Here is a 12,781-nt window from a genome sequence, read left to right on the forward strand (position 1 = left end):
TATTGTGCCCATTTTCCTGTTGAAGAGACTAAGGCAAGAGAGATTAAATAACTTGAAAAAATTGACTTCGTCCTACCATACCAATATACACATGCCCAAATTGGTTTATTTCATGTAAGCGATACGGGTTGCTTAATTTATATATTTTTTCCTAGGGAACACAGGAGGCCAGAAACTTTATTTTTTGTCCTGTTGATCCTGTCAGTGAGAGAGTCAGATTTAAAAAGTAGAGCCATAGAATCCTCTGTTGCTCAACTAAATCTTAGTACTTCTCTTTTGAAGCAAACACATTCTTGGCTTTTGGGGGGAAAGAATGCTGGTGACCACATCAGGCGGGGCAATGCTCCCCTTCTGAATGCAGTTTCAGTCTTGACTCCATTGGCCCAGGCCTCCCAAATAGAGAAGTAGCTAATCTTTTTCTTGTCTGGATCCCATAGGACCAGAGAGGAGCGTAGATGTCACTGATGTCACCAAACAGAAAGACTGTAAGATGAAGCTAAAGGAATTTGTTGATTATTACTACAGCACGAACAGGAAGAGAGTCCTGAATGTCACCAACTTGGAGTTTTCGGACACAAGGTAAGAGAGAATTGACATTTAGAAATGCATTTTTGAAGGAAATGTGTTTTATTTTCTCTGGCAATCTTCTGTTGGCTGTTTCTTCATTTAAAAAAGAAAAGACACAAAAAGGACGATCAGTGGGGAGTTTAACCAGGGGCCATTTTCTGCTGGACTATGCCACGTCTATCTGGAACCCTGTGAACTGTGCCAATCACATCTTGTTTTGGTTGTATCGCTTGTCTATTTATAAGTGCATTGCCAACCAGGAACCTTCTTCCTTTTCTTTTATAGAAAATTCTTCCTGATTATAGCAAATTGACATATTCTTTGGAGAGAAATTACTGTCAGAAATTGCTTAATTTTTTTTCCAGTTCCTACCATGAAACCTCACAGCAGTATGAGCTAGATGATCAACCTCTCCAAATCATTCACACCCATTCTAGCTTAAGAGTTTCAATGAAGAGACATCACTTGTAATGATAAGTGTTTAATTGGTTCCTCTTTATCTGTCATGTCCAGACTGGGGCATAACACTAGCCACAGTGTACATATTGTTTGGACCCAGAATAATGTAACTATAATCTCAAATACTTCACATGAGTCGACAGACTAATAAAGGTGGAAAAAGAGTGACTGGATATACGCTCAGGCCAAGCTGCTGAAATTATAATGATAAAAAGGGCAAGATTAAGGAAATGCCCAGGTAGTTCTCCTTAGGGCATGAAGCCCAAGGAGAATCAGTTAGACTCACTTGAGTGTGGAAGTTAGAGATAGCTCCATCATGCAATCTTTGGTTGTGCTCCACTCTATTTGATTGATTGAATATTTAGTAAGTGCTTGCTCGGTAGTACATGATGGACCCAAAACACTTGTATTTTGGGAGAGGTTTTAAAAACATAATATATTTGATTGACTTAGAGGGAGGGTAGGCCAAATCCAATTGGAATTGCGACTTGAATTTCAATATAGTAAAATGAGAGGAGGAAATCTTCCCCCTTCTTCCTATAGCCTGGTGAGCACAGTCAATCCAGGAAGTCTCAGGATGGGCCCTTAGACTTTGAAGAGTAGGTGGTGGTTAGCACCAAATAATTTTATTTTGGCCAAGGACACTAAAGTCTCCCAACTCCTTTCCCGTTCCCTGGTCAGCCTTCTTGCTGATTTTCATGCCTTCTGTCTCTCTCCCCACTTCAGTGCATACTTCATCCTGCTCCCTGGATCATTTTTCTTCAAAACCATTCAGTCCATGTTTCCCCAGCCCTGAAGAACCTCCAGTTGTTGCCCATCCACCTCCACATACATCAAACAGGAACTCCTTACCCTTGGCTTTAAAGCACTCAATCCCTTTTCCCCTTTCTACCTTACCTCTCTGATTTCTTACAGCAAACCAGCCCACACACGTCACTCCTCTAATGCCAACCTACTCACTGTACCTCGATCTCATCTATCTCGCTCCGATGCCTCGCCCACATCCTGCCTCGGGTTTGGAACTCCGTCCCCCTTCATATTCAAAAGACTATCACTCTCCACCTTCAAAGTCATATTTAAAGCACATCACCTCCAAGAGGCTTTCCTGACTAAGCCCTTATTTCCTCTTCTCCCACTCCCTTCTGTATCACGCTTACACTTGGATTTGCATCCTTTATTCACCCCCACCATCTGCCCCGTGGCTCTTAAGCACATATCCATAATTTACTTATTTATATTAATGTCTGTTTCCCCCTCCTGACTGTAAGCTCCTTGTGGACAGGGAACATGTCTTCCAGCTCTTGTTATATTGCACTCTCCCAAGTGCTTAGTACAGTGCTTTGCACACAGCGCTCAGTAAATGCAATTGATTGACTGATTGGTACTGTGTCTTGCTCCAGGGATGGCTTGGGCCTGAAGTCTCTTTCTGTCTCTAGATGCCCACCATCCCCCACCTGCATTCAGCCAGAGGCCAAAGGAAGCTGGAACACCTAATGGGGACTCCAGCCTAGCCCAGGTGCAGCTTACCTTGTATTATGTGACTTGAGCATGGCCTATGGAGGACCTGGTCAAATGCAGGCCTCTGATTGGTGGCATTCCAATTAATTTGAAACTCCAGGCTGGTTTATGGAGTAAATCCTACCTGAATTGGGATTTTAAGGGCAAGCATTGAGAGTGAGTCGGGAATGGATTTGCGATATTCTGATACAAAATGTAACCAAACTAATTTGGGAGATTTGCCTTCCTGATCTCCTGGGTAATCATTGCATCTGCGGAAGGAATGATTTCTGCAATAAAGACCTTTTTATCAGCATTCCATGGCCATGGCTAAGCTGGAATAGAAAAATAAACACTGGGTGTTGCAAAAAGAATTCTGTCTTTCCAAGAAAAAAAAGAAATTTTAATTAATAGAGTCTGAAATAAGGTCAAAGGATAATTGCGACTCCCTTTCTATTCATAGGTTTGAGATTGGTGCTTACTTGTATTTATTGTTTTAGTGGTGTCTGTCCGTTTCCACATAAAGAATCGACCACAATTTCAGAGTTCGATGATTATGAGTATTTTCAAATAGGGATTTTATAGCTTTTCTTTTTTCCAGAGACAATAATAATGAGAAATCTTTATTCTTAGTGATAGTTGAAACTGCCATTCATATGCTGCTGAGTTCATGATTTGCTACAAAATATTTTACATCTTAACAATGACATTTTAATTGAATAAAAGGTTCTCCCTTTCCTTGCTCATTTTAATTGGAAATATATTAACCAGATTTGACATTAAACAGAAATGGCACATTGTAACTGGGTTCCTTTCATTTCAGCTGGAAGAACAGATGCTTTCGTTTAAGAGACATTGAAAAAGGCCCCATGTTGTGGAAGAAAAAATATTTATTCCCAGTCCCACATTGGTTCAAAACCAAACATTAACTTAGTCCAAGAAGGAAATTGTTGCCTTGCAAGTCTCCAAGAGAGCAGATAACTAGAGCGTTGATTCTCTATCAAAAGACCTAAGGATCTAATCCTCAACTTGGGCACCTTCCTCTGAATGACTTTTCTAAAACATGACTTCCTTTCCCTCTCACTAGAATGTCCAGTTTTGTGGAGCCTCCTGAGATCGTTAAAAAGCTCTCTTGGGTGGAAAATTATTGGCCGGATGATGCCTTGCTGGCCAAACCCAAAGTGAACAAGTACTGCCTGATCTGCGTGAAGGACAGTTACACTGACTTCCATATAGACTCTGGAGGGGCCTCAGCCTGGTACCATGTTCTGAAAGTAAGAGTTCGGTTCTCTGTTCTTGTCAAACTTGTCCTACGCTTCTGGATGCACTTCTCGAATAATCCAAGTTTTCTTTTTAAAATTCCCTCTCCTCCTGCCCTTATCGTTGTGGGCAGGGAGATGTGTCTACCAACTCCGTTGAATTGTATGCTCCTGAGTGCTCAGTACAGTGCTCTGCACACTGTAAGTGCTCAATAAATGCCATTAATTGCCCAATTAGCGAGCTCAGAATTGGGTCCTGGCTTTTGAAGTTGTTGGATTAAAAATGTGAGCTCTTTCTCTGTTTCATTAAGATATTTAGTTGTCCACTGTGTTAGAAGAAGACACCAGTGATGGTGAATTTCTTCTCTGAGTGCACACGAAAAGGCTGATCCTTGTTGTGCACATTAAATGGATTCCTCATGTTCTCCCAGGCCAAAGATCATTCAGAGTATCTTCCAAAGACATAAACCGACAGTTCTTCTTGTTTGCCGGTGAGCCAATCAGTGGTGCTTATTGAATGCCCACTTTTGGTAAAGCACTGCTGCTAGATGTGACAAAGGAGAAAACACAGCCCTTGACCTCTAGGTGTTGTCAGTCTAACTGGGAGTCAGCATTATAGTAACTCATTGAATGCAAGTGCAATTCAAACGCAAGTGACTCCAAATTAAACACATGTGTACAGGGAGATCTTTACAGGTGCTGGGCAATTATTGGAGTGATTGAAGGGCTTGGAGCGAGGTAGGGTTAATCACTGGAATGGTTCATGGACATGCTCAGCACCTTTAATTGTACCTTTTCTAATTCAGGGAGAAAAGATCTTTTATCTCATCAAACCAGCCTCAGCAAATATTTCTCTCTATGAGCGTTGGCAATCTGCAGCGAACCACAGTGAGATGTTTTTTGCAGACCAGGTGGATAAATGCTACAAGTGCATGGTTAAACAAGGACAAACTCTCTTCATTCCATCAGGTAAGTCATCCACAGGGGACATTTCCCTGAGGCCTAAAATGAAAATAAAGTGTCTATTTTGACTTCATTCATGCTGCCTTGTTGTTTAGGATTCTCTTGTTTTGGGGTTGATCCTTCAGTCTCACGGTACACCATGAACCTGCTCTGCTGTCATTCACATGCTCTATACGTGTCATTTGCATACCACACACATGCTGCATATGGTCTTATCATATGTGGGAGTAGTTAAGACAGGGCAGGCATAGTGCTGGTCTTTTTAGGTTAAGCAGTGGAAAAAGTTGGGTCATACCTTTTGCCAGGTCCTTTTTTTTTTTTTTGACCAAACAAGGGGAGGGCAGAAAAAATTCACTTTAAAGGGTATTTCTGTATCTACTCTGCTTTCTAAATTGAACTGGGAACAGTTTAGGTGCGGAGATACTCTAGCTCATAATTTTTTTCATTTCCTTGGGCACACTTAATATTCTCCCTCAGAGAACCTCAAAGGGCCAGGTGAGCGTTACCATCTCCCACTGGGAAATTAGTCATGACCCCCTGCTGACAGGCCTGTGAGATTTGGGCCTTCCTGAGCACTGACCTCTCTTCTCTGGGAATGCAGTTGGGGTGTTTCTGGGGGCCCTCTTGTGCTGCTGCTGCCTCTAGAGATGGGGCGGACAGACATACACATACCTCTTTTCCTCTTTTGTAGGTTGGATATATGCAACACTAACCCCTGTAGACTGCTTGGCATTTGCAGGACATTTCCTACACAGCCTGAGTGTTGAAATGCAGATGAGGTATTGTGCTTAAAAAGTATTTGATGTTTCTCCCCACTTCCTTGAATGTCCTGTCTTTGACTCCCTTTCCAAAAGGAAGCTTGGTATTCTGAAAACTCTGAAGTTTGGTAGCTTTTAGTTTCCTTTGGCAACATTTAAACAGGTACTTCCATCTGACACCCCCTAGGAGTAATAATGTAATATTTCCCCCTATTCTGACACTCACATTCATTGATATCCATCGCCAATGGTCAGATTAAAATGGTATCCAGGTAGCTGTTGATTCAAGGGCAATGGCTTTTTAAGGCCTTCATTAGAAAGGGATGAAGCTGTGCTATTGCAGACATTGATAGTTTTTGATTTTCTCTTTGATTTTTTCAGAGATAAGAAATTGAGTCATTCCCTCACCCAAGAATTAACATTGATGTCTCATAACTACACCACGATGCATTTTGTCTGCCAGCCAGCATGAGTTCTTTCTGAAATGTGAAGCAACTGAATCAATTTAACCCACAGCTTTCATTACATGTTGTTTTAACATTGTACTTAAGGTTCAAGCATAGTTGACAAGAAATCCAAATATGAAAAGTAAAGTCATAAAACATTTGCATTTATATGTCTTGCTGCTCTGTTGTTTTAGTGCTGATTGCCTGGTTTTGGCTTGGATGTTTTGTTTTTATTATTTAATGTTGCCTGTGATTCATTATACTGAAGTGCATTTTGCTTTGGATCACAGAGCATATGAAGTGGAAAGAAGACTGAAAATTGGCAGTCTCACTCAGTTTCCAAACTTTGAAACTGCATGTTGGTATATGGGAAAGCATCTGCTAGAGACATTCAAAGGTAGAGAACTATTCCTTTGTTTTTCAAACTCTGCTCGTGCTGTGTGTGGTAACTGCTAAGGATGCAGTTCCCATTCTTTGCTGTCACTACAGAATGCAGAAAATCTGCAGGTCAGGAGGTGCAGATTCTCGTCTTTCACCCTCTTTGACCTATAACCAATCATGGCTGCCAACTCCATGGGAGCAACTGGACTGTAGGATGAAGCCTATGATTTTGCTCCAGTAGTGCTTAAACCCAACCCCTCTCTGATGCCTTTTTGTGTGCACACTTTCAGGGTACTCTGCAAGTACCTCCCCGCCACACCGATTGCCTGAGAAGGTGGTCGGCTGGTCACTGACATTTTAAAATGAGTGGTGGGCACATATGGAGCCAGGGGATGTGAAAACTGGTGGCGGAGGAAGAGTGTAGGGAGCACAAGCATTTTCTGAGTGGAAATGATAGTTTTGCCATGGGTATAAGTTGGACGGTAGTTAGTTGAGGAGAAAACGTGAAAGTCGTTACAGGAGTAGTTAAATTAACTGAAAGAGTTTAGTGTTAAGTTACAAGAGTGTTGAAGATGGATGCTCACATATGCTAGAGTTGGCTAATGGATGCTGGGAAATGAATCAGGGAAAGCTTGTTGGAGGAGGTGGGATTTTAAAAAGGCGTTGAATGTGGTGAGAGCTGTGGTCTGTTGGATTTGGGAAGAGAGGGTGTTCCAGGCTGGGAGAATAGCCTAAGTGAGGGGATGGGGTGGAAGAGTCAAGAGCAAGGAATGACTGCAGTGTTAGCTCGAGAGAAACAATGGGAGCGAGTTAGGGAAAGGTGGGGAAGAGAGCAGGTAGCTATGGTGTAATGAGTTGGTGAGGAACCTTGATACCGATTGGGAGGAGTTTGTGTTTGATGTGGAGAGACCCAAGAAGCCAGTGGCGGGTTTTGAAGAGAGGAGATATTTGAGTTGAAAAACACTTGAAGAAGATGATCCATGCAGCAGTGGGGTATGTAGATTTGGAGGGTTGGGGAGAGTCTGGGTGGAGGGAGACCAGGGCTGATGGCTGATGCCGTAGTGCAGCTGTGATATAACCAGAACTTGTTGCAGGTTTGGTGCAGAGGAAGGAGCAAATCTGAGAGATATGTAGCAAGAACCAGCTGGATTTGGCAGTAGACTGAATGTGAGAGTTGAAAGACAGAGAGTAGTTGAGGGTGACCAACTGGGACAGTTTCGGGGAGGAGGGTGGTGTTATTGACTAAGATGGGAAAGTTAGCTGGAGGAGTGGGTTTAGAGAGAAAGATGAGTAGTTCTGTTTCAGACATGTTGAGTTCAAGGTACCAGTGGCACATCCAAGTGGGGTTGTTCTGGAGATGAGAGGAGATTGTGGGATTGTAGATCAGATGGGAGGTAAGGGCTAGAGAGCAGGGAGTGGAGACCTGTCAGTGAGCAGAATCTTTTTCTACTTTGTAAAATTTTGCTGCCCTTCTCTCCCTCAGCTGAAAATCAAGGCCCGGTGCCTGTGTTACCTATCAAATCCCTGAACAGTAGAGAGAGGGGAAAAATATATTTTGGGTGGCAATTTGGGCTACAAGGGCATCACCATTATCTTCTAGGCCCTGTCAAACTTTGAGAACTTTGCCTCAGAACCTGGTACCCGGGTTTTCAGTCATTTCCTATCTACTCTCAATTTGTTATAATTTCAAAACCTGAGTTTCTCCTAGTAGTTAAACCGGGTTATTCAATCTGGAGCCTTTCAACATTGAGGCAAGTTTAGGTTCGGTCTGGTTTTTCTACCTTTATTGATAAATGCTTTTTCTGTGATAACTTTACAAAGAATTTTGATCAGATAGACATGGAGGGGTCAGGAAAGAAATAAAAACCAAGTAGGGAGCATAAGAAGTCTACTTGCAATCAGCAGCGTGGAATCAAAATCTGAGGGGCAGAAGAAGTTTATAATTTTCCATGTGCCAGGGAAGAAGAAACAGCTGGTAGATTAAAAGCAAAATCATTTTTTTCAAGTGCTGATTTAGGTGGTGTTTTGCTCAGTGATAGCAGATTAAGGAGATATGTTCCCTGCAATTCCCTGCTTACTGTCTAAGACAGAAAACACTGATGTGGACAGACATAAGGGACACACAGAGAACTTAACCAATGTTGAGAGAACATATAAAAAAGAAAATAAAGAATTGGGGAAAAGTGTTTTCTTAAAGGGTGGTAAGTGAAAAGAGGAGCCATGGGAGTTTTATGTAGAATCAGGGTGGCATTTAGGAAACACTTGCATTCTATGAATTATTATTATTACTGTTATTATTGTTATTATGTTTATTTGTTAAGCCCTTATTATGTGTCAAGCAGTGTTCTAAGATCTGGGGTAGATACAAGTTAGTCAGGTCAGATGTAGTCCCATGACCAGCTATTGCATCCCCATTTTATAAATGAAGAAACTGAGGTTCAGGGAAATTAAGTGACTTGGCCAAGGTCACACAGCAGGCAACTGGCAGAGCCAGAATTAGAACCCAGGTCCTCTGACTCTCAGGCCTGTGCTCTTTCCACTAGGCCACACACTACTTCCTATTGGTCACGGAAGGATTTATAAGGTAAGGTTTCAGAAGCCATCTAAATGATGGACTGGAGAGAGCGTGATGATCTGGGAGAGGACTGATGCTACAAAAATAAGTGTAACGTCTTTTGCTACTATTTACTCCTTGCTGACCAGCAGACTAGTGCTGGAAGTAAGAGAGGCAGTGTGGTCTAGTGGATAAGAGCATGGGCCTGGAAGTCAGAAGGACCTGAGTTCTAATCCCGGCTCTGCCACTTATCTGTTGTGTGACTCCGGGAAAGTCATTTAACTTCTCTGTGCCTCAGTTACCTGATCTGTAAAATGGGGATTAATGCTGTGAGCACCTTGTGGGACCTGGACTGTGTCCAACCTGATGATCTTGTATCTACCCCAGTGCTTAGTTCAGTGCCTGGCACATAGTAAGCACTTAATATACCATAAAAAAAAGTAATCCAGAATCCTCCGCAACTCAGCCCCAATCTAAGAAAACTCCCAGAGTGGGTGTTTTGGAATACCAGGGGGTCGGTGCCTAAGTGGAGCTGAGCCAGGGAGGGGCCGTGTGTGACCCGACCCCGCTCCCAACCCCTGCTCTCTCTAGGGTTTCCAGAAGAAGGAACCTCCCGTTTTACTATGCCCCGAGGCCCTTAGCTATAGCATCTTCCACAGTGGCTGACTGGCCACCATCCTACTCCCAGAGCCCTCTTGTGTTCTGCTTGCATTCAGGCAGGGGCTGTCAGCATTCTGGTTCAAATTGTATTTTCCTTTTTACTTTAAACACTGCAGCAGTCCTCTTGGAATTCTGTAGTCAGAGGCTCTGATGACTGAAACTAACAAAGTGTTTCCTTTTCATAGGTTTGCACAAATCTGGCCAGCAGCCACCACCTCATTTAGTTCAAGGAGCTAAAATTCTCAATGGTGCTTTCAGGTCTTGGACTAAAAAACAGGTAAGGAAAGATCTTTATTCTGAATCTTATTGGTGGGTGAAGTAGAGATAGCAGTTAATGAAGACAGTGAACTAGACCTGGGAAAAAGAGCCCTGGAAAAAGGGAATCTGGACACTAGTTAACATCCACTAGGTTATTTTTCACATTATGTTCAAGAAGATCTCCTTTGGAAAGGATGTAGCTTTTGGCTGGGATCTTTAGAAAAATCTTATATGCTGAAAAATATCAAGTGGATAAATATTAAAGCAGCTTCAATGAGGAAATAGTGAATATGGGGCAAATTTCATAATGAAATGCTTTGGTTTTAGCAATAGGAAAGTTTGCCATTTGGTAGCAAAGTGACTTCGGTATTTGAAGGAAAGAAAAGTTCAAATGCTACTGTCAGCCAATCATATTTATTGAGGGCTTACTGTGTGCAGAGCACTGTACTAACCACGTGGGAGAATGCAGTACAACAATTAACAGACACATTCCCTGCCCACAGTGAGTTGCCAACCTGTTGTTGATTATGTTTTATTGTAAATCTGGAAATGCAGAGGAGGCTTTCCTAATAAAAGTATTTGGAACCACAAAGAGTTTTTAAAAAAAAATGAAAGAAACCTAAACCTTAGATGTAGCTGAAGTTGAATAGTTTTAATCATGATTATTAGCCATGGGTAATATGTTTCAGTGAAGGCAAACCTAGGGCTCGGGCAAGATACAATACTAAAGTTGGGTCTCTATTTGCAAAATATATGGATAATTCAGGTGCAAACCCCATTTAGCCTCACGAGATCCATCTAGCCTGGCGGATAGAGCATGGCCTGGGCTCTAATTCCGGCTCTCCCATTTTTCTGCTGTGTGACCTTGGGCAAGTAACTTAACTTCTCTGCACCTCAGTTATCTCATCTGTAAAATGGGAAATTAAGATTGTGAGCCTCATGTGGGACAGGGACTGTGTCCAACCTGATAAGCTCGTATCTACCCCAGTGCTTAATACAGTGCTTAACAAATGTAGGTGCTTAACAAATGGCATAAAAAAAATTATTTGGCTATTTAACGTGTTTTGCCCTCAAACGTGTGGATACATTTTTGAGACTGGCCTCACCATAAGCTTATTTAGAATCAAGTAGAGTGGGTGAGGCAAGCCTTCTGGAATTAAATTCACTTCCTCAGGCCCATCATCACACTTGCAAGTCTGGCTGTGAGGAAGAAGGGCAGTCCACTGAGCAGGTGGATTTACTGTCACTGGTTAGTTACAAAGGGCAGTGTCTGTACCTACTTGGCTAGTGGAAAATTTTAATGGAATCAACTTTGCAGTAGGGGATGAGGAGAAATATGATGGATGCTCATTTGACATTGATGGCCAGTGAGCAAATCAGGTGGGCAGCCCCTTTAGGTGCCCAAGAGGAACCAAAAGAACAGGGCTGGCATCTGGCAGAGGTTGAAGTAGAATGGGGTCCAGGAATGCAGGTCCATTTTTGTCCCTTGTAGGTAACCGTGGAACCCAGACAAGGGAAGGAAAAAAGGGAAGGGAAATCCCTGCTGTGTCTTGAGGGAGATTGGTCCATCAGGATAGTGTCTATGATGGGAAAACCCAGATGCCAGTTTTGATAGGGAGAATGAACTGTCCCATCCATGCTGGTAGCCAGGGGATTACTGCATTACCACTTCAGAAGCTCTCAGCAGATGTTCTACTCTCTTGCCTTTCAGTGAAGTTGTAGGAAAGGGGAAGCATCAAAGGGAAGAACATATGGAGGGGAGGAAAGGGAAGAGATGCTAAGCTGGTAAAATCACAGCTTAATAATCGGCGGTACTCATCCACAGAAACTTTTTCTGTCTGCAGATCCCTGTGTGTTTTACCCTTCTCACTAACCTCTTGTGTTTCTACTTTATGGATTGGGAGTTGAAAGGGAGAGGAGCATGTCTACAGTCACACTAAGTCACAGCTCCCAGACCAGACATATTTCCTGTAGAAAATTCCAGTTTTGGTCTGAAGTCACACAGAGCAAACATAGCATTTAGTGCAATTTGATGTTAGTGAGCATCAAGCTGAGAAGACTTAGTTCTGCATTTTTGCTTGACTGAGACAGCAGAATTAGGGAACTTTCTTCCGACAATGCGAGCCTATCAGGATTCAGTGCAACATGGTGTCGGAAGAAATGGTCGTATGTATGCATGTGGCATTGGATACAGTGAGTACTACAAGATGAGTTTTTTTTAAATACAGTGTCCTGCTTGTTCCATGAGAACTGGGTGTAAATGCTTAGTACAGTGCTCTGCACAAAGTAAATATTCAATAAATACAGTTGAAATTATCTATTTGGAGCCATGTACCGCCAGTCTCACATGGTAATTATAATAATTAGGGTACTTGTTAAGAGTTTACTATGTGTCAGGTACCGTACTAAGCGCTGGGGTGGGTACAAGCAAATAAGGTTGGACACAGTCCCTGTCCTACATGGGGCTCACAGTCTCAATCCCCATTTTACAGAGGAGGTAACTGAGGCCCAGTGAAGTGACTTGCCCAAGGTCACACATCAGACAAGTAGTGGAGCCAGGATTAGAGTTCATAACCTTCTGACTCCCAGGCCCGTGCTCCAGGAAAGCCCTGGGACATTAAATGTCAGCTTACGTGCTGGAAGTTTTACCCACCTGATCCTGGCTCCCTCACCATGCTGGGCACGCACTATGGGATTGTAGGATCAGAAGAGTCCCAGAGCCAAGAGAGACTGGATGTTGGGTAATGGGAGTGGAACAAAGCTGTGGCGTGGCCTAGAGCAAGAGCACAGGCCTGAGAGTCAGAGGACCTGAGTTCTAATCCCAGCTCTGCCACTTGCCTGCTGTGTGACTGGGCAAGTCACTTCACTTCTCTATACCTCAGTTGTCCCATCTGTCAAGTGGGGATTAAAACTGTGAGCCCCATGTGGGACTTGGACAGTGTCCAATCTGGTTACCTTGTATCTAGCCCAGCACGTAGA

The 12,781-nt window shown here is 42.9% G+C and overlaps 1 protein-coding gene across 1 annotated transcript in view; it reads left to right on the plus strand.

The window, feature by feature from the left end:
• PHF2 (PHD finger protein 2) overlaps positions 1 to 12,781 on the plus strand; it is a 187,723-nt gene that overhangs the window by 124,098 nt on the left and 50,844 nt on the right. The window contains exons 5-10 of the mRNA XM_029051015.2: positions 438 to 579; positions 3,611 to 3,797; positions 4,589 to 4,751; positions 5,437 to 5,524; positions 6,240 to 6,346; positions 9,730 to 9,821. Coding sequence (XP_028906848.1) covers positions 438 to 579; positions 3,611 to 3,797; positions 4,589 to 4,751; positions 5,437 to 5,524; positions 6,240 to 6,346; positions 9,730 to 9,821 — 779 coding nt within the window. The remainder of the gene's footprint in view (positions 1 to 437; positions 580 to 3,610; positions 3,798 to 4,588; positions 4,752 to 5,436; positions 5,525 to 6,239; positions 6,347 to 9,729; positions 9,822 to 12,781) is intronic.

The sequence above is a fragment of the Ornithorhynchus anatinus genome, chromosome X1 (genome assembly GCF_004115215.2).
Source record: "Ornithorhynchus anatinus isolate Pmale09 chromosome X1, mOrnAna1.pri.v4, whole genome shotgun sequence".
Lineage (NCBI taxonomy): Eukaryota > Metazoa > Chordata > Mammalia > Monotremata > Ornithorhynchidae > Ornithorhynchus > Ornithorhynchus anatinus.